Source organism: Callorhinchus milii, unplaced genomic scaffold (genome assembly GCF_018977255.1).
Source record: "Callorhinchus milii isolate IMCB2004 unplaced genomic scaffold, IMCB_Cmil_1.0 Scaffold21, whole genome shotgun sequence".
Lineage (NCBI taxonomy): Eukaryota > Metazoa > Chordata > Chondrichthyes > Chimaeriformes > Callorhinchidae > Callorhinchus > Callorhinchus milii.
The window spans coordinates 7,402,096-7,423,233 of NW_024704762.1; the positions used below are offsets into that span (position 1 = coordinate 7,402,096).

General features: G+C 41.0%; 1 protein-coding gene across 2 annotated transcripts in view; it reads left to right on the top strand.

The window, feature by feature from the left end:
• The window catches only part of LOC103181958 (guanine nucleotide-binding protein G(I)/G(S)/G(O) subunit gamma-7), a 45,035-nt gene extending 35,415 nt beyond the window's left edge, over nt 1-9,620 (top strand). For both annotated transcript variants that reach the window (XM_007898772.2, XM_007898773.2), the window contains 2 exons: nt 1,994-2,114; nt 5,060-9,620. In XM_007898772.2, the coding sequence (XP_007896963.1) occupies nt 2,034-2,114; nt 5,060-5,185 (207 nt within the window). In that variant the 5' untranslated portion in view covers nt 1,994-2,033 and the 3' untranslated portion in view covers nt 5,186-9,620. The remainder of the gene's footprint in view (nt 1-1,993; nt 2,115-5,059) is intronic.
• The last annotated feature ends 11,518 nt before the right edge of the window (nt 9,621-21,138 follow it).

Sequence of the window (21,138 nt, forward strand, 5' to 3'; positions counted from 1 at the left end):
GGGAGGGTGTGTGTGAAAGAGGATTCCATGGTGAAGCATATCAATGCTGAAAATATAATTTTCTCTTTTGACCTAGCATCACTACTGTAAAGTCACTGCACTTTTCATTAAATCAAACATTGGGTACTAGATCAAATGCACTGAATATTTGTCAATATGAGACATTTCCAGGTCAGATATAGGATGAAGTGAATGCAAAGCACTTTAACTTACTCCCTGTTATCAAAGGCTAGAATTTGATCCTTGAAATCTTGATAAAAATACCTTGAGATAATAATAGAATTTGGCTTGTTAAAGTCTCTCTCCTAAAAAAAACGTGGTCCTCCGTATATGTGAAGCTCTCAACACAGAACAAACCTTAACCATGCAATTTCTGAACCTAAACCAGCCCAAAACTTGCAGATCTCAGACTGTTCTCAACACTAGAATATTCTGTACTTGGCCACAAAAGCAGACAGGCCACCCCACTGCACTGGTTCAAGGTCTGTGAAGACAGTGCATTTAAAAATAAGAAATAATTTGAAATAAGAAAAGATTAGTTGCTAACAACTTAAAGCTGTACAGCAACATTCAGTAACTCGTGCAGGCTATTTGAGATCTTGTAGGAGCCACTGAGCGATGCTAGTGGTTGTCTCGCTACCAAATCTAAATTCACTTTAGAAGCTGAAACTCCTAAGTGTTTAAATATTGTTTAAAGGTACCAGTTACATATTTACATAAATATGTTTAACATGAAATGTCAATACAACAACAACAAAATGACATTTATAGAGCGCCTTTCACGTCAGGAGGACATCCCAAAGTGCTGAACAGTCAGTGGTGTAGGGGTGAGGGAAGGCAGAGAAGGAGGGAGGGAGACCAAAGGCACGATCGAAGAAAGAGTCTTGAGACCGGCCTTGAAGGATGCGAGGGAGGAAACGAGGCGAAGGGACCGTCGGATGGAGTTCCAGAGTGTGGGGGCAGAGAGGCTGAAAACCCGGCCACCGATGGTAGGGCGGGTCGGGCGGGAGACATGGAGCAGACAGGAGCCCGATGTACGGATGGAGCGGGCAGGTTGGCAGGGAGTCAGCAGGTCAGAGAGGTAGGAGGGGGCAAGGCCATGGATGGCCTTAAAGGTGAGGACGAGGATCTTGAGGATCTTGAACTCGATCCTCTGGGGGATAGGGAGCCAGTGGAGTCGGGCGAGGGTGGGAGTGATGGGGTCGTGGAGCCTGGTGCGTGACAGTACACGAGCTGCAGAGCTTTGGATGGTCTGCAGCTTGTGAAGGGAAGCATTGGGAAGGCCGATGAGGAGGGAATTACAAGCACTCACAATGCAGCAACTTGCATCTCTACAATGCCCTTCATGTAAGATAATGTCTCGGAGTGCTTCACAAACGCAAACGTTATTATCCCAGCTGAAGCAAGCTGCAGTATGGAGTCAAATGAAATTCTCGTACTTCAATCCAAAACATGGCGCAGCACAAAAAAGCTTTTTAATCTCTGCAGTGGGGTTTTAAAGGTATTTTAAAATCATTACAAGAAGGATTTCAACAAAAAAAATAATTATTAAATTGAATCAGTTAACCAGTTGCCAGGGAAATTCTGCATGGGAAGTAATAGAACTGTCAGAATCTGCTTCTCGCCTTTGAGGCAATTTTTTTGGGAGTCAGACAGATGTCTGACACATGCGTAAACCCATCACCATGCTTAAGAGGATCCAAACCAAATTGAGAATTCCATACAACTCACTTCCACATGGAAATTCCAGAGATAGATAGTTGGAATGGAATGTGCACTCTCTCCCTGGAGCTGTGCATCCTGCTTGCCTAATTCCGGAAAGTATGAGGCACAGGTTGGCAAGAGCCAAGGCTTGGGGACCCCAGAGTGTGCGTTGGGGTAGTGCTGGAGTCTAACCAGCTAAAGCTGCATAGTGCAAATAAGAGTTGAAAGTTGTCCGATTGTTCGGGACTTAGAATAAAAAATGCTGATCTTTGTCTTGATCTTGTTGCAGCATCTTGAACTTGGCATTAGCCTAGAACAGATGGCAGACAATGTCAACAAATAACAACATAGCACATGCACGGAAACTGGTGGAACAGCTGAGGATTGAGGCAGGCATTGAGAGAATCAAGGTAAGATAATTCACGAGTGTCACACTGAGGTCTACCAAACACTGCTATCTAAAAATAGCTAGCCTTTCATTGCATCATAATGAAAAAATTGCTATTTCTAGTCAACGCCGAATGATACATCCCACTGTCTCCTATCCTAACTTACGCATTTCCAGGACCACAGAACTGTGAAATAACTTCCTCCCTCCTACAATTTGCAGTCTTTTAATCCCCAAGCCTGGCGACACCAAACTATTATTACTCAATGTATATTGATCGTCTTCTCTTGAACTCTTTTTCAACCTCCCAAGAACATTGCATTTTTCCACAAGCTAACGTGCGATGGTTTGGTAGCTTGCACAATGGGTTTTGAGGCCGTCAGTTATTTCCTCATCAAAAGCATCTTAAGAAAATTGCAACAGAATGTTGTGGCATTTGAAAACAACCCAGCTAAGCTGAATTGTGACCAAGGGAATGGTGGTTTAAGAGAGAGTGCATTCAACAATGGATAAATGATCAAACGAATGTTCTGCAAAGCAGCCTGAATCATAATATATGTGATAATAATCCTTGCGTTTGATACTGCACCTCATCACGTCTTCGAGACGTCTCAAATCGCTGAGTTGACTGTACATTTTGCGGGTGAAACGCGGCAGCCCTTTGCGTACAGCAGCTTCCCACGAACAGTCGTGGATTGAGTGACCAATTTTGACTACCTTGCATGGTGCATTTTGCACGTGGCCTAAATCCTATGCTCTTTGCATTTTGCATTTTCTGCACAAATGTTATCAGTTCCCAAGTAGACTGCGTTTCTTCACAAGCTGACTTGCAGTTTCTCTAGATTTTTGCTTGAAGGAGCCTTTGTTTCTTGTCTTGGTTATAACTTGGTTGGCTGCCAATCACAGAATACAAGAGATTAATGTTTACCCCAAACTCCCAAAAATGTTCTCAATAGCAATATTTTTAGCCATAATAGAGCAATGTGTTTTTTTAATTTAGCTTGTTTTACTTTTTAAAATTTACTGAGCCTTAATGCTTGAGTTCTGAGTTCCTGGCTCTAATTTCCCCATTTAAATGGAAAGCCTGCAGGCCAAGGACATAAATGTCTGGCGGCTGGAGCCAGTTAATGACTTGCGACTCACAAGCTCCGAACAGTATTTTTTTTAACTAGACGGTTTCCCACCCATGAAACACGCAAATTAGTTCCAATTCAACTTTTTCACAGTCTTTGCAAAATAGAGACTATCCGCAGGAATACTTCTAAGAATCTGGGTCATGAAAATTTTAGAAAAGAGATCGCAATAAAATTCGGCTGTCCTTTCGTATGCAGAAGATTATTAATTATACTCTTTTGCCAACGTGAGGAAGAAAGCTTGTGATGTTTCGATTGGACATCACTTTTGTAAAATGTCTTGTGCAGTGCCTCCACTCACAAGACAGTTTTACCTGGTTTAACTAAGCAGCACATTATGACCAGAAATGTTTAAAGAAAATATCAGCGCGCATCATTGTATGAAGATTGGCAGAGAACTGGACAACAGCCAGCATCCACGGAACCAATCCCCAATACAAGAGCCTTCTTCAGCAGAGGAGCCATTACCCCTGGGAGTGGCGTTGGGGGGGAAATTAAATTAATTTTAAAACTATTAAATTGGGGCGGGATACCTTTAGATTGGGTTAATGCTGAGCTAAAGCAGTTACTGTAATTGTTTACCTCTTCAAAGAGAAGATGGTAAGTACACTTTAGTACTGATAATCTATTGTGTGGGGACAAATGTGCGCTCAGTAGATTTCATTCTCTGAATCTTACCTGGAATAGAATTTAAGAGGGAAGCTATATTCTTAGGATGTTTCCCAGACCATAAATATCTGGCTGAAGGCAGCTTTATCAGACTTGCTGGTGGGCAGATCAACAGTTTTTTTAATTGCAGACACTTGTGTCACCCACTGTAATGCATTCCATACATTACTACATCATTAAGAATTTCTTGGCCCTTCACCCAGCAAATCAAAACTGCAAACCAGGAATATTTGTACTCTGACACGATCATCTCTAGACAAAGGAAATCTCGGTAAAGAACAATTCAGTGCCACATTTAGCAATGCGTTCAATCTTGAGCGTAAACTAATTGTTCAAGCTTCTGGAGGCAGGAAGTGTGTTGTGAAACATTGTCTTGATATCTGAATATTTATATAGACAAAAACAGCAGATCCCATATTGGGTATTAGCTTAAAACTGTATTCTCTTTTTCTGATATATTCATCAATAATCTATACATGAAATGCATGTGATTACTTAGCACCAAAATTGCACCCTAAAATAATTTTCCCCTTGGTTGGAGATCATCCAGGGTTATGGTTTTAATATTTGTAAGATCAAGTTCCTGTTTAGAAAGCTTATTTAGCACACATTTATGTTGGAAGATTTTATCTTTACACTCATGTGTAAATCTTGCATCAGGCATATGGGGAAATGCCATGTCTAGATATTTTAAGTTTTTCTTCCCCAAACATTTGTAAGGCTTCCCATCGCTTCCTCCTCCTGCTACACTTTCCTTTTCAGCTGGGGGTGTCTGGACTGAGAATTGTATACCACAGGCTCGTCGAGGCTATCCATAGTTGCTGGCATGTTTTAAAAATAAATAAATTCTCAGTCACACTGAGCTCATTCTAGCTTTTTCTCTCACAGTAATTGACTGTACGAATATCACATAAAATTTACATCCACCTGAAAAATTATCATTTATAGTAAGTCCTCACTGATGACCTTACTGTGTTTTTCACTTTGCACCGATGTCACACCAGCATTTTTTGAAATTTTCCATTTACCCTGTACTGGGAGAAAGTCCTCATTGTAATCGCCCCCACTCACAATGAGCCCGAACAATCGAGTCTCGTAAATGCTCAGGAAGTAAAACGTATGAAGCAAACCCATTCTGTCAACCTTTTCATTTTTGTTATGACAGGTGTCCAAAGCTGCTGTGGACCTTATGAATTACTGCGAGCAGCACGCCCGCAATGACCCTCTGCTGCTTGGAGTCCCGGCATCTGAGAATCCCTTCAAGGAGAAAAAACCCTGCATCATCCTATAGCTCTGTCCACGACCAAACTAAGTGCAGTATGTTAGAACCAGATGCCTACCATTCACAATTGCCAACAGTGTGAGAAACACTAAATGATGACTTCATGGGGTTTAGATGGGATTTGTTGAATTAACAATTAATTCAGAAGCAACAAAAAAGGGGGATTAGAAGTTTCAACAGATGAGATCAGAATTTCGGGACTGGGGAGGGAACTTTATGGGGTATGTTTGATCATAGATATTATGATTTCTAATGCATATAAGTTTTGACTGGATTACAAGTTGACAAATTAGTTGCCTCGTTGAATTTCTCTTATTTTGGAGAGGGGAGGATCTGTTTAATTTATAAAACTGCCAGAAACACAGAGAAGTGGAATTGTATAGCATGCGCACCATAATGTATTCTGAAACTTTCAGGTCCTCAAGTGACCAAACTGAGATCCTAAATTTAGAATTTGAAATCTTTTTCTAAACCATTCAAAGCTAGCCATTTGTACATAGCCCTAAACACTTCGGAAGGGTTTACAAATTAGTTGCTTTTATATCTTTGGTTCATTCAATACTGTTAATTTTTCAGGGGAAGATTAATAACTTGATTCATTCTGTTCAATGATTGGTGTTTTAATGAATTTGTATTTTTGCCCCAAGCATTAACCTCCAATTCAATGAAGGACAACACATCAGCCAATATATTTTGGAAAAATTATCATAATTAGTTTAGTATTCTAGGGTGCAATATATTTTCCCAGAGCAGAACATTATGGATGTGTGATAAACTGCAAATCATTTAATTCTTTACCAGTGAGTTGAAGAATGTACTCTCTTGCAGTTTCTTAATTTACAGTGGCCATTAGTTTGTATTGATATCTCCAATAATGGCATTGGCATCAGACAAGGATTTTGTTTGGTGAAGGCTAATTCTAATCAAACTATATGCTCAAATTTGAGTGTTCACCAAATGGTAGTGTTATGAAAGGTTTAATAAACTTCCATGGGTGAAAACATTAAGTTTTAAATGTAGTAATAACAGTTCTCTAATCTCCAGGTCTATCCTTTTTTGTTTCAAAATAGGACAAGCTCATGAGATGAGTATGTGGCAAAATATTATTCTTTATTCTTTAAGTCATTTTTGGTTCCTTTTTCTTGGCCCATAGATGTGTGTTTTCTGATGGGTTTTTTCTGATTTCACCGAATTGCTTGTTGGCAGAACGTTTTCTGTCTTAAATGGTCTTGGTTTAATGGAGAGGGGAAATTCGGTCAAGCTGTTAAATTGTTGAAAAATCCCAATCCTTGATTATTAAGCCAGCAGTCAAACTTTAGGTGCTTTTTTCAATATGGGAAAAGTACCCAGGAAAATCCTGGTATTCCTACTGCAATGCTGGTTACTGCTGAGTATCAGACAAAGCTTCTTACCTTGTTATCGTTTGACTTCACAGAAAACAGAATCTCAGTTTGTTTCTTAAGGGAATTGTAGGTCTTTCTAATCACATCTTCTGTATCTGGATTCATATTTACTCAAATGGTGAATTCTCTCTCAATTACAGTGCAATTTAAAAGTAACTGGCAATACTGCAGGTGTTGCAAAGTGATATAATATTACTTCCCAGTCCTATCTCATACTATTGGGAATAATCTTTGTCCTCTGACATTGGAAGATTGCCCACATCATAGAAATCGACTGATGCAATTATAAGACACTTAAGATACAAATTCACTGTCTTGTGTATAATATATTATGAATGATAACCAGTATGTTTCTGAAAATGAATTTCAAGTAGCAGTCAGTTTCAGACAGACAGTAAACAAATAATTTGAGCTTTGTAGGTTATGATGTCCTGTGACCCTCAACTACACCATCCGTAATCCTCAAATATTGTACAGTATATCCCCAAATTCCTTAACTCTGAACATTGAACTTGCCAAGAAATAATTTGCCAAATCATAACATGAAGTGAATTATAGGCAGTAAGTCCATCAAGTTTCAGGTGATGAATGTTATCTGAACTCGGGATTAAATTATTGCCTTGTTATTGAACTCCACTCACCGATGTGTTTTGCTTAATTCTTTATATGCATGTGATCGGTGGCTTATTGAAGCTGTGGTCTGTTGAGCAGCAGGAGTGGTGCTGGTGACCGTGTAGGACATTTCTGTGGGTTAGTAGCTATGTGGTTTTAGAGCAATTAGAAACGGGTAGGTTTTTGCTAAAGAAAATGAATGCAAGTGCTATATAAAAAAATAAGATATTTAATGTTTCTTATGATTTTCTTTGATGTGCTATGGTCATTTTAAGTTTAAAAAAAAACGTATTTTCTCACCAGCACCATATCTAGATCTCTCCCTCTCTCTCCACATCATCCATCACTGATCAGGAGACTTCTTGCATGCTGAAACCACAGGAGCAAAGTGCACCATGTCCTCTTGTCTTTTTCCCTCCCCGCCCTTAGGAAAGTGCCTAGAATCCATTGATTGCCAACCAACTGTAATGGCGGGCTTGAGATTAGGAACTTTGCCAGGTGCACAAACTCAGGTTTGGGCCTATATTTAAGAGTTTGCCATTATCTACAAAACCATCATCCCAGTCTTTTGAGTGTTTAATACCCTACAAAATTTCTTCGGCCAAAATAATCTCTGTAGACTTGGTGTATTTTTAAACCGTGTTAGAGATGAATGCCTAACCACTAAACCAGCCCTAATTCACAGTGTTCTCTGAATAAATAGTCGATTTGTTTTGTATTTCGGTATCCCTATTTCATTATTCTAAAGGGCCATCACACAATAACCCAGAGGTATTCTCAGAGAGAGGAACTGATAGAGTGCCAGCCCATCTGTTGAGATACGATTATCTGTATTGCAAACTTATGACATTTTTTTATCACCTCAATTATTTGCTATTACTTCTTTACTTGCCCTTCTTTTTTAGCTGTCACTCATGATGATGATGATGATAATAATCCTTGCATTTGATGTAGCGCCTTTAATGTCAAAAAGACTCAAAAACGTAATGCTGTACGTTGTCAGTGTAACGTTCTGTTCATATCTGTGGTGCCCTCCCAGATTAATTCTACAGATGTGCAGTAATCAATTTGCACATTGAGGAGAGTTTCATCTGTTCTCCCAATGAGGGACTGAACTGATTACCTCTTTCAGGAGAGCTGCATAGGTTGTTTTGATCACATTCCATACACATTCAGGAGCTGTTTTACATGTTGTTCTGTAAGAGCTGTTTAATACTATAGTCAAGATTGTTAACTGCTTCCAACATGTGTATTCCACTTTTGAGTAAACAGTATAACCCATTTGGATTTGCTTCCTTGTGGGTTATTCAGACCTATGATTGTTTTGTATTGGTATTGTTTTATTTTAAGTAAACCTAGAAAAGCAAGAAGAAATCAGATCTTTGGTGACTGAAGTTGCACTCAATTGTCAAGTCTCAGAGTATATAAATGGTGCTTTTATGTCCCTTTCCCTCTCTTTGTGTGTTCACATCTTATTAATCCTGTATAGCCCGTTTTTAAATCACCCTTTCCCTCCTCCACAAGTGTTTTCCAGTTTCGTCCATTTTTAAAACTTCCCAGCTTAAGTAGTTAGAATCAGAAGGATGTTTGACTGCGGGAGATGTCACAGCTAAGCCCTGCCCTCATTCAATCTCCACACATGAAGAGATCATAATAATAATAACAATCTATAATAATCAAAAGTGGGAACCCTGGCTGATTCCAACCCCCCAACCACCAGATCAAGGACGTTGACTCTTAATTTGTAGTCCAGCTCAGATCAGTTAAGTCAAAGCAGAACAGGGATCAAAGCTGATTTATTATATGAAAGAGAAAAATGTTTTTTCTCTTTATGAAAATCTGGCTCTAACCAATACCGGCATAATTCGAAGTCAGGTTTTACTTGCCGTCAACAAGTTGACCTGCAATAAGATCGCATGATGTGGGAGTAACTGGGAAACCTCAGGCAGCAAAACTATTAAATTATATTGATAGAAAAAAACCTACTAAAGCTTAACAATAAGGCACCAAAGATATGACTTCAATGTATAACCTGTTGAACTTACCGAAATGTTGTGTGATCGAAAATCTACTACTTTGCCATTACATCGACCATCAAAAAGTTGCTCTTCTGCAGATAATTCCAAGGCTGATCAAATGGTCGATCAAACTCGGGTAAAGTGTGTTTAAATGAAAGTGGCTTTCATGTAATTTAAGAATGTTTTTGTAACAAATTCTCTGCCATATTGTTATCTTGTTGCCAAACCTGTGAGTTTTCCGACTGCTGTAAAAACGTGTCCAATAAGCTAACATTTTTTGTCTATTTTATTAATTTGCCTCGATTTCTTTCCAGTGTGCCATAGTCCACTTCCTCGTAGTGTTTTAAGAAAAAATCGTGGAAATGTTGTTACCAAGTGGATCGATAACACAATAAAATGTTCACATTTTCATTCTCGGTTTCGGTCTTCATTTACAATGCAGATACTGGCCGAACAGATTGTGCCGTTGCATTGCGTTAGAGTGGCAAAAGGTGGATGAGCTGAAACTTTTTCCCACACCGCATACTCATTCCCCTATGTTCGAGTCCAAGCAACTTCAAACACAAGTCCAGTGCTGCTTTGAAAAGTCCGGTCACCCTCCCTGCCCCTCCCCGCCCTCCACCCCTCCTGATCCAAACCACCAGCTCGAGTGCGGATCCCTGACTGTCCAGCGCTTTGGGATGTCCTCCTGACGTGAAAGGCATGATGGAAATGTAATTTGTTGTTGTTTAATGCTGCCCTCCACAAGCTAAAGTGTAGTGCTACAATAGTGCAGTGTTTTAGCTCCAGCTTCAACCATGCTGTAGCATCCTGGTACCCAGGTTTTGCCTGTGTAATTGTAGGATACCTGCTTTCTTTTGCATAAACCTGGTTGAACACAACCCAATTCTCACGAATTTGGCTATGGGGCAGAAAGCTTGGGAGCAGATCACGTTTCCTCCATGGAATAGGGAATGGTCCATTGCCCAGGGTGACTTTTGAGAAAATTCCACTCTTCTCGAAAGGGCAGTGTAAAGGTTAAAAGTAGCTTGGGAATATCTGGACAAAATATTGTGCTGACAGAAATGTAAACAGAAGAGTTTTTTTAATGTTTTGAGATTGGGCCTGTGAAAAGCCAAGGCCAACAGATACCACACACCCAAGTTGCTTTTCAAATAGCTAATGGTTCGAGCCATTTCCACACAAGCTACCAGTAAGCTGTCATCATCATCCCCAAGTGGCCTCTGAGTTCGTCAGTTCCCAGTAATCCTGTTGGATGGGAATTGTATCCTTCAGCTCCTGAGCCAAAATTCGTCCAAACTGCTGTCATCATTATCGTGAGTGATGGAATCTGGGAGCCTCGAGGAACATATTACATCAGGATCACAAACCTTTGCTCTCCTTTTGACTGTAAAGGGTCCATTTTGTTTACTGTTGAGCAATAAGCTGGCTTCAGGAGAACAAAGTGAGGTGTGGCTATCCTGTTATATATACGTCACCATTAATACGACGTGTCTCATACTACCGTTTACCAAAGGGACAGCTGCCCTGGCATCAGGCCATCTTTCGTGCACTTGATATCATGTACTTGCAGCTGAGAGAGTTTTTGTCAACAAAGAAACACAATGGAAAGCAGTAAAGGTCTTGAGTATGAAGAGTTAACTGTCAATTTAACCCAAACCGTATTATACCCCCTCACCCCACCATCCCTAGATCAGGGCTGTTGAACCCAATTGTTGTCGATATCTTATGAGATCAACAGACTTGCCAAAGACCAAGAATTGAACCTGGAGTTATCTTAGCCAGATGGCTGACTCCTGTCCTGTTCAGTGTATTTCATCAGTTGAGCTGGTGCTAATATTCCAAAAGCCTGTGCAAATGTGGGTTGGGGTGAAGCAGGCAAACAAATGGTTATTTTTTAAAAGCTTAACTACCTTTGTGTTTCATGGGTGTGAGCTTGACCTTTGTCCACACATAAATACAGTTGTGGAAACTATGGAAGAGGAAAAAGTACAAACTGGTTGATTGCAATTGCTATTTATACTACAGAATTTCATAGAATTCAGACTGTTTTTATAATGCAATTCCAATTAAAAGAACTTGAATGCTCCTTTTTAGTATTGATTTTCAGCCCCTCCACTATCTTTAATAGAAAGGCAGTTGTGATACCAAATAGTGCATTGTAACGCAGATCAATATAGAATTTGAGGCGCTTTTGGATCCCCTCCCGACGTGAAAGACACCCCAAAATGTAATTTGTTGTTGAGTTAGCAGAAAGCTGTTGGTAGCGTAGTGTGATTAGTAGGTTTAAGGGGTTGGTTTATGGGACAACTATGAGAAAGTGCATTTTTCAATAGGATTTACCTCAATCTTTTAGTGACGTGTTCTGCAATAAAATCTCTCTTGGGTCATGTATTGCTAATTAACTATTTGCCGGAGGAACTGATCAACATCATAACTGGAATGCTTGACATATGAAAAGCAGATCCAATGTCCTAGACATCCTATGACTGAGAGATCAGATTGTAACACCTCTCTCAAATTCCTAGCCAGATAAACAATCACTTGTGAGTAATCGAACCTGTAGTGCTCCTCTGTCCCCTTCCTCATCATTGTTACACTCTCCCACTCTGTCTAGTACTCAGTCTCTCCACCTGCATAATAAAATACAACCAGTCTGCTCCACTGTCTTCCTAAATATCTTCCGTCTAGCCAGAGCCGTTGCAAATTTTTCCCAGTCTGGATTCCCCCCACGGTTTGGCCCATTCCCCTGGAACCTATTCCAGACTATGCAGCTGAAACTGCAATAACATAAGCTTTCCTCTTTAATGTTAAATACTCCTTGTCTAACGATTCTAGGTGGAGCGTTGTTTTATAGCGGGTGGGGGGAAAGCTCCAGACTGGAAAGATTGAAGAGGATAAAACCCATTCACAACAGAGGAAATGCTGTCATTGTTGCGCTGTCTTTTTGCAGACACGAACGAGTCTTGGTATAAAGGAGGTGCTTTCAGGGCGATATGTTCCTGACAGTCTGGCTGCTCGTGTTTTGCTTTACTCGTGTGTGTGGTGTGTGTGTGTGTGAGAAAGCAAAATGCCCTGGCCTGTCCCAATCGTCTCTGGCCGCTAACAGAGTGGAAATTCCTAGCATTCCAGCCTCTCACTCACACTGTCTGACCTCACCTAATTCTATGGAAATCATTTGAACTCTTCTCTTTACCAGAAGTCTCAGGAAATAGCCCTTCCTTCCCACTCGAGACTAAAGAACTAGTCTCCGTCTACTACTATCCATAGCCTTGATGTTTTACAGCTCTGAAACACATTCCAGCTGATTCCTGGAACAGATGATGTTTGAGGGGGAGGTTTTTTTAGACTCGTGTTTGTTCCATCCGTTCAGTGGAGTTTATTTTCTCACATTTCTTGTTGAAAACCTGATATAGATAATAATAAAATAATGACTGAAAAAAACACCAGATGGATGGGAGGGGGGGGGGGGAAACAGCATTGCAGAATTTCCTGCATTTTTGTTTTGTCGGAAACAACACTGAATAAAAGCACGAGCGAGCCAGCTGTCAACATTTATCAAAACTTGCTCCATGACCACCTGCAAAGACAGACTGGTTCTCGATGGTGATCTGCCGATCCTAGTCCCGACAATAACATCATGCAATGATTAAGCACAAGCATGCCTGTAGCAACATGACACCTTCTTTAACTCTCTTCATTCCACTTTAATAATAATAATCCTTGCATTTGATATAGCGCTTTTCGCATCTTCTCGACGTCTCAAAGCGCTTCACAGAATAGACTGTAAAGTGAATTGACTGTATAATTGTGGGCAAAACGTGGCAGCCAATTGCGCACAGCAGCGTCCCACAAACAGTCGTGGATTGAAAATGACCAATTTATTATTGTTTTGTTTTGGAGGAATTATTAGGCGTGTGGAGTAAGGAAACGTGCCCAAGGTTTCGCCCTGCCGGGAATTGAACCCAGTTGTCTTGCTTAGTCACTTTGTTGTCATGCTTCTTTCTATCAATCATAGTATGGGGCAATCAAGCTATGTAATAGTAAGATTGTTATTCCTATAACTCACGAATGTGACTACTATATAACATATAATAATAATCCTTGCATTTGATATAGCGTCTTCACATGTCTGTGAGACGTCTCAAAGCGTTTCACAGGATATACTGCAAAATGAATTGAATTATCCACATTAACACATGAACTTTCCAGCAGGGGTCACCAATCAATGATTGGGAAAAAGCCTTGGCTGATTTTCTTTGACCCTCCATAGCCCAGGGGCATGAAGGCCAGATTTTGTCCCTGTTGGTCTTAAAATTAAGATAACTTTACTCAGCGCAAACCGGAGATCAAAACTGAGAAAATTCACAATACTGTACTTGGATTACTCATCTCAATGTTTGACTGCTACAGTTTCCTACACAACCTTCATTTCTGATTAATCTCATTGTGTTAAGCACTTTTGCGATGTTTCTGTATGTGAAAGTGTAAATGAAGGACGTACTTAAGTTAAATACACGTAAGAAAGTAAACCTTTAATTATTTTGTTATGATGAGTCATGAGTATTTGTGTTACACACTCCTCTCATACCAGCAGTGTGTGTCAGATGCCTAGAGGGGAAAGAGGTAAACACAAACATGGCTTCTAGTGACTCTCGGTTCATGATATTTAATAATAATAATCATTATCCTTGCATTTGACATAGCGCCTTATCAGATCGTTGAGACGTCTCAAAGCGCTTCACAGGATATATTGTAAATTGTGTATTTTAAGGGCGAAACGAGGCAGCTAATTGTGCTGGTGACTGTAGACATCCACTGATTAATGAATATTTATGCCACGTGTGGGGGCTGAGGTACAGGGTTATTCCTGGGCTTTATTTCTGACTCAAAACTGCTGTTTGAGCTGTTATGTTTGTTGATTGTTGGACGACAAGTTGTTTCAGATTTGCTCCTTCCCCTCGGGACTCTGCCAGTCCCAGTCTAACTGCCGGAGTAGCCTTTAATAAATGCACACTATGCTGCCAGCACTGCTCATTTCTTAGAACAGGAGGTGGGATTGTCATCCGTGTTAAAGGGGCCTTTCAGAGACTTGAAAACCTCTTGTGTCTAATCTACTCGTTTTTTTTAAACTAAATCGGTGATTCTGTTGAACAGTAAAATAGCAATATGCAAGGAGTCAGGTTTCATGCTCACCCGCCCTTCCTAATCTTAAATGCTCCCGGACCCCGCCCTGCATGGAGAGCGCTAAATAAATGCAAGTTGTTGTTGTTGTTGTTAGCCACCTCATTGTTAGTGTCAGCGAGCAGAGGAAATCGAGTTACAGCTCTGAACTGTGTTCATCTCAAGCCAGCCGGAGAAAAGGGAAGAGGTTACATTTCACCGTGGCTGGACCAAGTTAGTGGAAACTTCAGAGGGAGACAAATGCAGATGGGCAGAGTTGCTGTGGGATACATGTACCCCAGTGATGAGCAACCCTTTTGGTCGGACACCCCCCACCACCAAAAAATGTATTGATTCAATATTTCTTGATTCATGGCCACACCATGAACATCGCCTCTCAGTAACATTGATTTAAAACAGATTCACCTAGACCAGTGCGAATGTTAGGTGGGCCACTTCTTCACGGCCCTCAAGGGCCACTTGCGGCCCGCGGGCCACGGTTGGCCACCATTGATGAACCCCTATTGGGTTGTTGCAGGGGCCGGAGTCCTGGGAGCAGGAAGCATGGCTGGTCCTGCTGATCACAGTGGGGAAGTGGAGGATGTGTTTGGAAACGAGGAGAGTAACCAGAGTTGAAAGAAACAAGTTCTTTTTTTTCACATATTATCTTGTTGAAGATTTTCCCCCCAGGTCTCCCAAACCACATTCGTATCCTGTGGCTCATAGCCCTACACTCCAGGCTTCTCTGTTCGAAATAGTCTTCTGAGACCAGCAATGAGATGTTGCTTCGTTTGATGAAATTTTCTTAAGAAATTGCTTAACCTATTTTTTTTGGGGGGTGGTGGGGTGGAATCAGCCGGTTATCTGACAAATGCAGAAACCCACCAACATGCTTAAGACTATCTAAACCAAGCTGAGAATCCATCTACACATGGAAATATCAAGATAGATTCTTGGAATGGAATGCGCACTCTCTCTTTCTCTCTCTCTCTCCCTGGAGGGACACTTCCTGCTTACCTAATTCTGGAAAGTATCAAGTGCAGGTTGGCAAGACCCAAGGCTTGGGGGAATCCAGAGCATGCGTTGGGGGTAACTGCTGGAGTCTAACCTACAAACCTATGTTCAGTGTAATGCCTTGGGACATCTTCCCAATGTGAAAGGCGCTATACACATGTAATTTTGGGTTGTATTTTGTAATGCTGCCTGTGCACTGTATCAGCCTGACTTGATACGGGGTATTGGCAAACAACATGCCATTGCTCAACCCAGCAAATCAAAGCTAAGCTAGTAGCTTGATCCTCAAGCCGATTCCTCCAGCACTTGTGTCTGAAATCCGCAGCTGGCCTGAGGCATGCGTGAGTAACTCACTGAAAGGATTTACAAATTCCACTGTGGTCTGTGGATGCCACTATCAATCCTATATTTAGTACGTGCTGAGAAAAACACACGTTGCAGTTGTTATTGTCTGTGTGGAAAATATGGGATGCGTATTATTGGGGGGTTGGCAATGCATCCATTGTAAGAATCTTAATTTTTATAGGGAACAAATGTTTTTCAGTTTTTGGGACTACATCATTTATGCTTTTTGTAGTATTTAAACCGTTTGATGAACTTGTTCTGTTTATTGTACGTTAAGAGGTCAGTAGCTAACTTTACTTCTCCATGGGGGGATAATCCATGCTTTTGGGAGTCGAATGTTCAGTACTATTTCTATTCCTTTCTCAAAAAGTAACCTGCTTTAGATCGGCTACTGGCTATGGAATATGTATTCCCCATATGTATTCCCCCTTTATTCATCCGATACACTGCCCCACGTGAAGGTTGCTATAGAAATCTAAGTTGTTGTTAAGAATGGGTAGGGCAACAACAACAGCTTGTATTTATACAGCGCCCCTCACACCAGATAGCGCTCACAGGATCCAGGTTTTCTTCCTGGTCTTTTGATCTCAAGCCCGTTTTCCATTGCAGAGTTACCTGAATTTATTGCACGGTGGAGGCGGAGGAGCCATTGTGGATTCTACCTTGTTTTCTTTGCCTTATTGAGAAGCGGTAATTAAAGGACTATTAGGACAGTGGTAGTTCTGAAGGCCACTCATAAGCACTGATCTCACACACACACACACACACAAAGGCAGCACTGTGCCGAAGAAATTTTCCACAAGACAACACAGCGCTAATGGATCCCCGGCCTACTTAACCCACTTTTCCCCGAACATATGTTCCAAAATATTTTTCCAGTCATCCTCAAATAAAAATCACTTGACAACACAATCAGCAGTTTGACCGTGACTTGCCACATGATTTCCATCTCTTTGCAGTGGGCACATGCATTGTGAACACGTGTACTAGTCTTCCAGGAATAGAAATAGAGAAGTGCTGTAAAGAGTGACGAATATCGAAGCTTTGTGTTGTCCTCAGTTCTGCCACAGCTCTGCGTTTTGCAACACGGTAGCTTTCTCCAATAATCTTGTCGTGCGATTAACAAAACAACAGTTGGGCAATGGAGCTTCTTGAGTGAAGTGTTCATGAGTTGGAGCCAGTGGGACGTGGATTGTGAAAGGCAGGACTTGTTTTGTGGCTTTAAGCTGCCTTCCAGCTACTACTTCTAAGAAGTATCCATACTCACGTACTTTAATGAACAATGGAATATTAAGTACAGAACAGTTCTTCAGTCCATCACGTTTGTACTATAAATACACAGGAAATTTGATTTGATAACCTCAGGCTAAACTTCTCTAGCACCAACTACCTCTTTTGTATACCCTACTCCATCCTCACCAACCCCAAATACAAGAAAGTCATGGATTTCCTGGTGTCTAAAATTGACAAGATTCATTATTCTATAAATAATTCTTCCGACTCTCTCAATTAGCTTTCAGGCTCCAATTCACTTGCAGCTATCCATTATTCCCAGTATAAACTCTTATACTGAACTCTTATTATGAACTCTTTGATCAGCTACAGGCTGTAATTATCCCAATGTCTCTGTCACTCTCTTTGTAAAGTTATATCTATACTACTACTAATAATAATCCTTGCATTTGATATAGTTCCTTATGTCGTTGAGACATCTCAAAGAGCTTTACAGAATATATTTTAAAGTAGCTTAACTGTGTATTTTGTGGGCGAAATTCTGCAGCCAATTGCACACGGCAGTGTCCCACAAACAATCGTTGATTGAGTGATCAAGTTTATTTATTGACCCCCAGAAAGTGAACCGGCAATCGACTAACAACCAGGTTCCTACTTACTGCTGGGTAAACTGAGGCATGTGGAGTAAGGAAACTTGCCTAAGCTGTTGCCCTGCCCGGGAATTGAACCCAGGTCCTCTTGCTTGTGAGGCGAGTGCTCTAATACTGTATCTTGAAATCAGAAGCAGCCCAAATCCATCCAATAATAAATCACCCCTGACCCTGCAAGGGCCTGGGTACCCGATCTCTCCAGTGAAACTGTTGTTTTGCAGAACAGTTTGATTCACAGTCAGGAGGCAGAGAAAAACAACTGGATTATTTCTGACATCACAGTACGTGGAAGGGTAAACACTGAGCGGGTGCTGTAATTGCTTAATTCATTGGAAGGCAAATTCAGTCGCTGCTTTGAGCTGGGAACAGAGGGAAAGTGAACTTTCGAGACGCAGACATGAGAGTTGCTTCCCCACTCAGCTTCCCGAGTTGCTAGTGATTCACAGTCACTGGAGCTACAGCCGCACAATGGCTTGATCCTGTGTGACGCAGTCAGGGCATCATTGATGTGGGCAGGCATGAAGCACGCAGACAGTGTGTGTATTGTCCTTGTGGCCCCTACTCACAGCACAGTCAACAGCGTGCGTCTCCAGCTCGTGCTGCTGAATTTGTGTTTGTTCTGTTCTCAGTTCAGTTAGCTGCTTCACGAGCAATTCTAAATTTTGTAGCTTAACATATATATTCCCCCCCCCCCCACCACTTATCCAATTCTTTCTGTTCTTCTCCTGGATCAACAATGACCCACGATGGGGTTCAATTCACAAAACCCCAGTCACTAGATATCCTGGGTTACGACCCCAACTAAAATAAAGGAAAAAACAATGGATAATTTTTTTAAATAATATTCAGGACTGCATGTTAAATAGAGAATACAGAAGAAATAAAGGGAAGAAGCCAGAGAATAATAATACTAATGATACTACTCTAGTAATAATCCTTGCATTTGATATAGCACACCTTTGACTTTTCTCCCCTCAACTCCCGCCTCAGTCGACTTAGATCTGGAACTTTTTGGTTCTGTATGTCTCATGTTTCACACTAGAAAAAAAGGCTCCTTGTTCAGATTTAAATACACAGTGTAAGTTTATAATATGAATCCTTCCATTTGATATAGTGCCTTATCACACCTTCAAGACATATCAAAGCGCTTCACAGAATATACTGTAAAGTGAGGAGTCCTGTAGCTCAGTGGTTAGAGCACTCGCCTCGCAAGCGAGAGACCTGGATTCGATTCCCGACGGGGCGAAACTTTGAGCAAGTTTCCTTACTCCACAAGCCTGATACTAATCCCTCAAGAAAAAAAACAATAATAAAAAATTGGTCACTTCAATCCACAACTGTTTGTGGGACACTGCTGTGTGCAATTGGCTGCCATGTTTCGCCTATAAATATGCAGTCAATTCACTTTACAGTATATTCTGTGACGCGCTTTGAATCATTTCGACAGCAAATAGCTCACAGTCGTGGAGTGAGTGTCCAATTTTTTTTGGAAGGAATGAACTGAAACCAATTTAAAAGAAAGCCAAATAGGGAAGTCCCCCAATGACTCAGTGTGTAAGCCACTATCTTGTGGAGAACAACAACACCAAATTGATTTTTATAAATGAGTCCCTTGCACAGGGCAGATTCCCAGAACAACTTTACAGATCTGCAGGTCCCGGGTTTAATTTCCAGCTTGTCCTGTGAAGTTAGTTAATCTCAGTCAAGGTAGCAGAACGGGGTGATACAATTAGTCTCAAAGCCTTTGGCTAAAACAAAACAAGAGAAAAGAATAGCCAGGGCTCCACTCCTGATCCAGAAACTTCCCACTGGAATGTGTGTTCGCGCGTGTGTGTACAGGATCAGGCTCAATTGATCAATGAACTGATTCATATGTACAGGTCCATATATTCAAACTTACAAAGAGTTACAAAGTTCAGATATACATACAAAATTATATATGTGCAAAATGCTCTGGGACGCCTCCCTGGGTGAGGGGAGCTATATAAATGCAAGTTGTTGTTGATGTAAGGCTTATAATAGCTATTTGTGGCAAAGCGATGTATGTTGCAAAGCTCAGGACCTGACCTAGATTCATCTGAACAGAACAGTGACACCAGTCACCAGCTCCCGAGCCAAATGCTTGGATGGAGTTGAGACGTTGAGAGTGGGCCTACAATGCACTACAAGAGCAGCAGCGATTATCTCAATGACTTTATGAACCTTGCAGCCCACTCAATACTGAAGTCATCTTTATCAATCAAACCCACCTCAGAAATGTGATCCCCTTTCAATGCCGCACCGAAAAAAAAAGGAATCCTTTCTTTTCAGTAGCTTGGAGCTCACACTCTCTCTGAAACTATGCGCGAGTTAACAAAGCCTTGTGTTTTCCCTTCTCCGGTTCCGGCTGTGTCTGTGTGCGTATGTGTGTGTGTTTGTGATCTCATAAGCTTTTCCTTATCAACAGCCAAGAAAGAGTGAGTGATGTCACACTACACAGGTGCTGTGATTGTGGAAAACTTACACACTGAATGATGCAAACGGGCTAAAGAAAGGTGTTCACTGAGCTGCTCATTGCCAAAGATTATAAAGAAACCTTTGTTGGCAAGAAACTGCACAAAGGGCAGCATTGAAATCTACTTGTGCTAAAAATACACAATCTTTCCCCGACTTCTATTTAGGGATCAGCATCTAAAAATAGACTGGTTTGTAGGGCACCGGTATACAAATTTTAAAAAATTGTTTGGTTCTCAGTTGATGTAGATTTTTCACTGCTTCCTCATACAGCTGCCAGCCACAAATGTGTCATGTTTATATTGTGTCCTGTGTTCTACTGAGGGTGAGTAGGGCATTTCTCCTTCAAACAAAATAATTTAAAAAATTGGTCACTTCGATCCACGACTGTCTGTGGGACACTGCTGTGCACAATTGGCTGCCGGGTTTCCGCCCACAAAATATATACAATCAATTCACTTTACAATATATTCTGCGAATATATTCTTGAGACGTCTCAAAGACGTGATAAGGCACTATATCAAATGCAAGGATTATTATTATTATTATTACTATTACGTACTCTCTCAGCAATGATTATCTATCTGCTTGCACACTGGACAGTTAAGGGTAATAAAGGGTTTGTTCTGCTGACCTCTGCCTTGCCTTTGTGCGAGAACAGAAATGCTGAGTTTGCAGAAATTGCAGCCAGTAAGCCCCCTTCCTCCTTCGCCCCTCCCACACCCCCAACTTTCGCTTACCAAAAAATATACAGTCAATTCATTTTACAGTATATTCTGTGAAGCTCTTTGAGATGTCTCCAAGATGTGATAAGGCGCTATGTCAAATGCAAGGATTATTATCATTATTAACTCTGTGCCACTTGTTGCTCAACTGTATAATAATCCTTGCATTTGATAGAGTGCCTTATCACGTCATCTGGTGACTGTGTTTGTAGGCAAATGCGGCAACCAGTTTTTCACATTATTTATCAATCACCTATGACTGATATAGCATCCCCTTTAAGAGGGATTCTTGTGCTGTAAGAATTG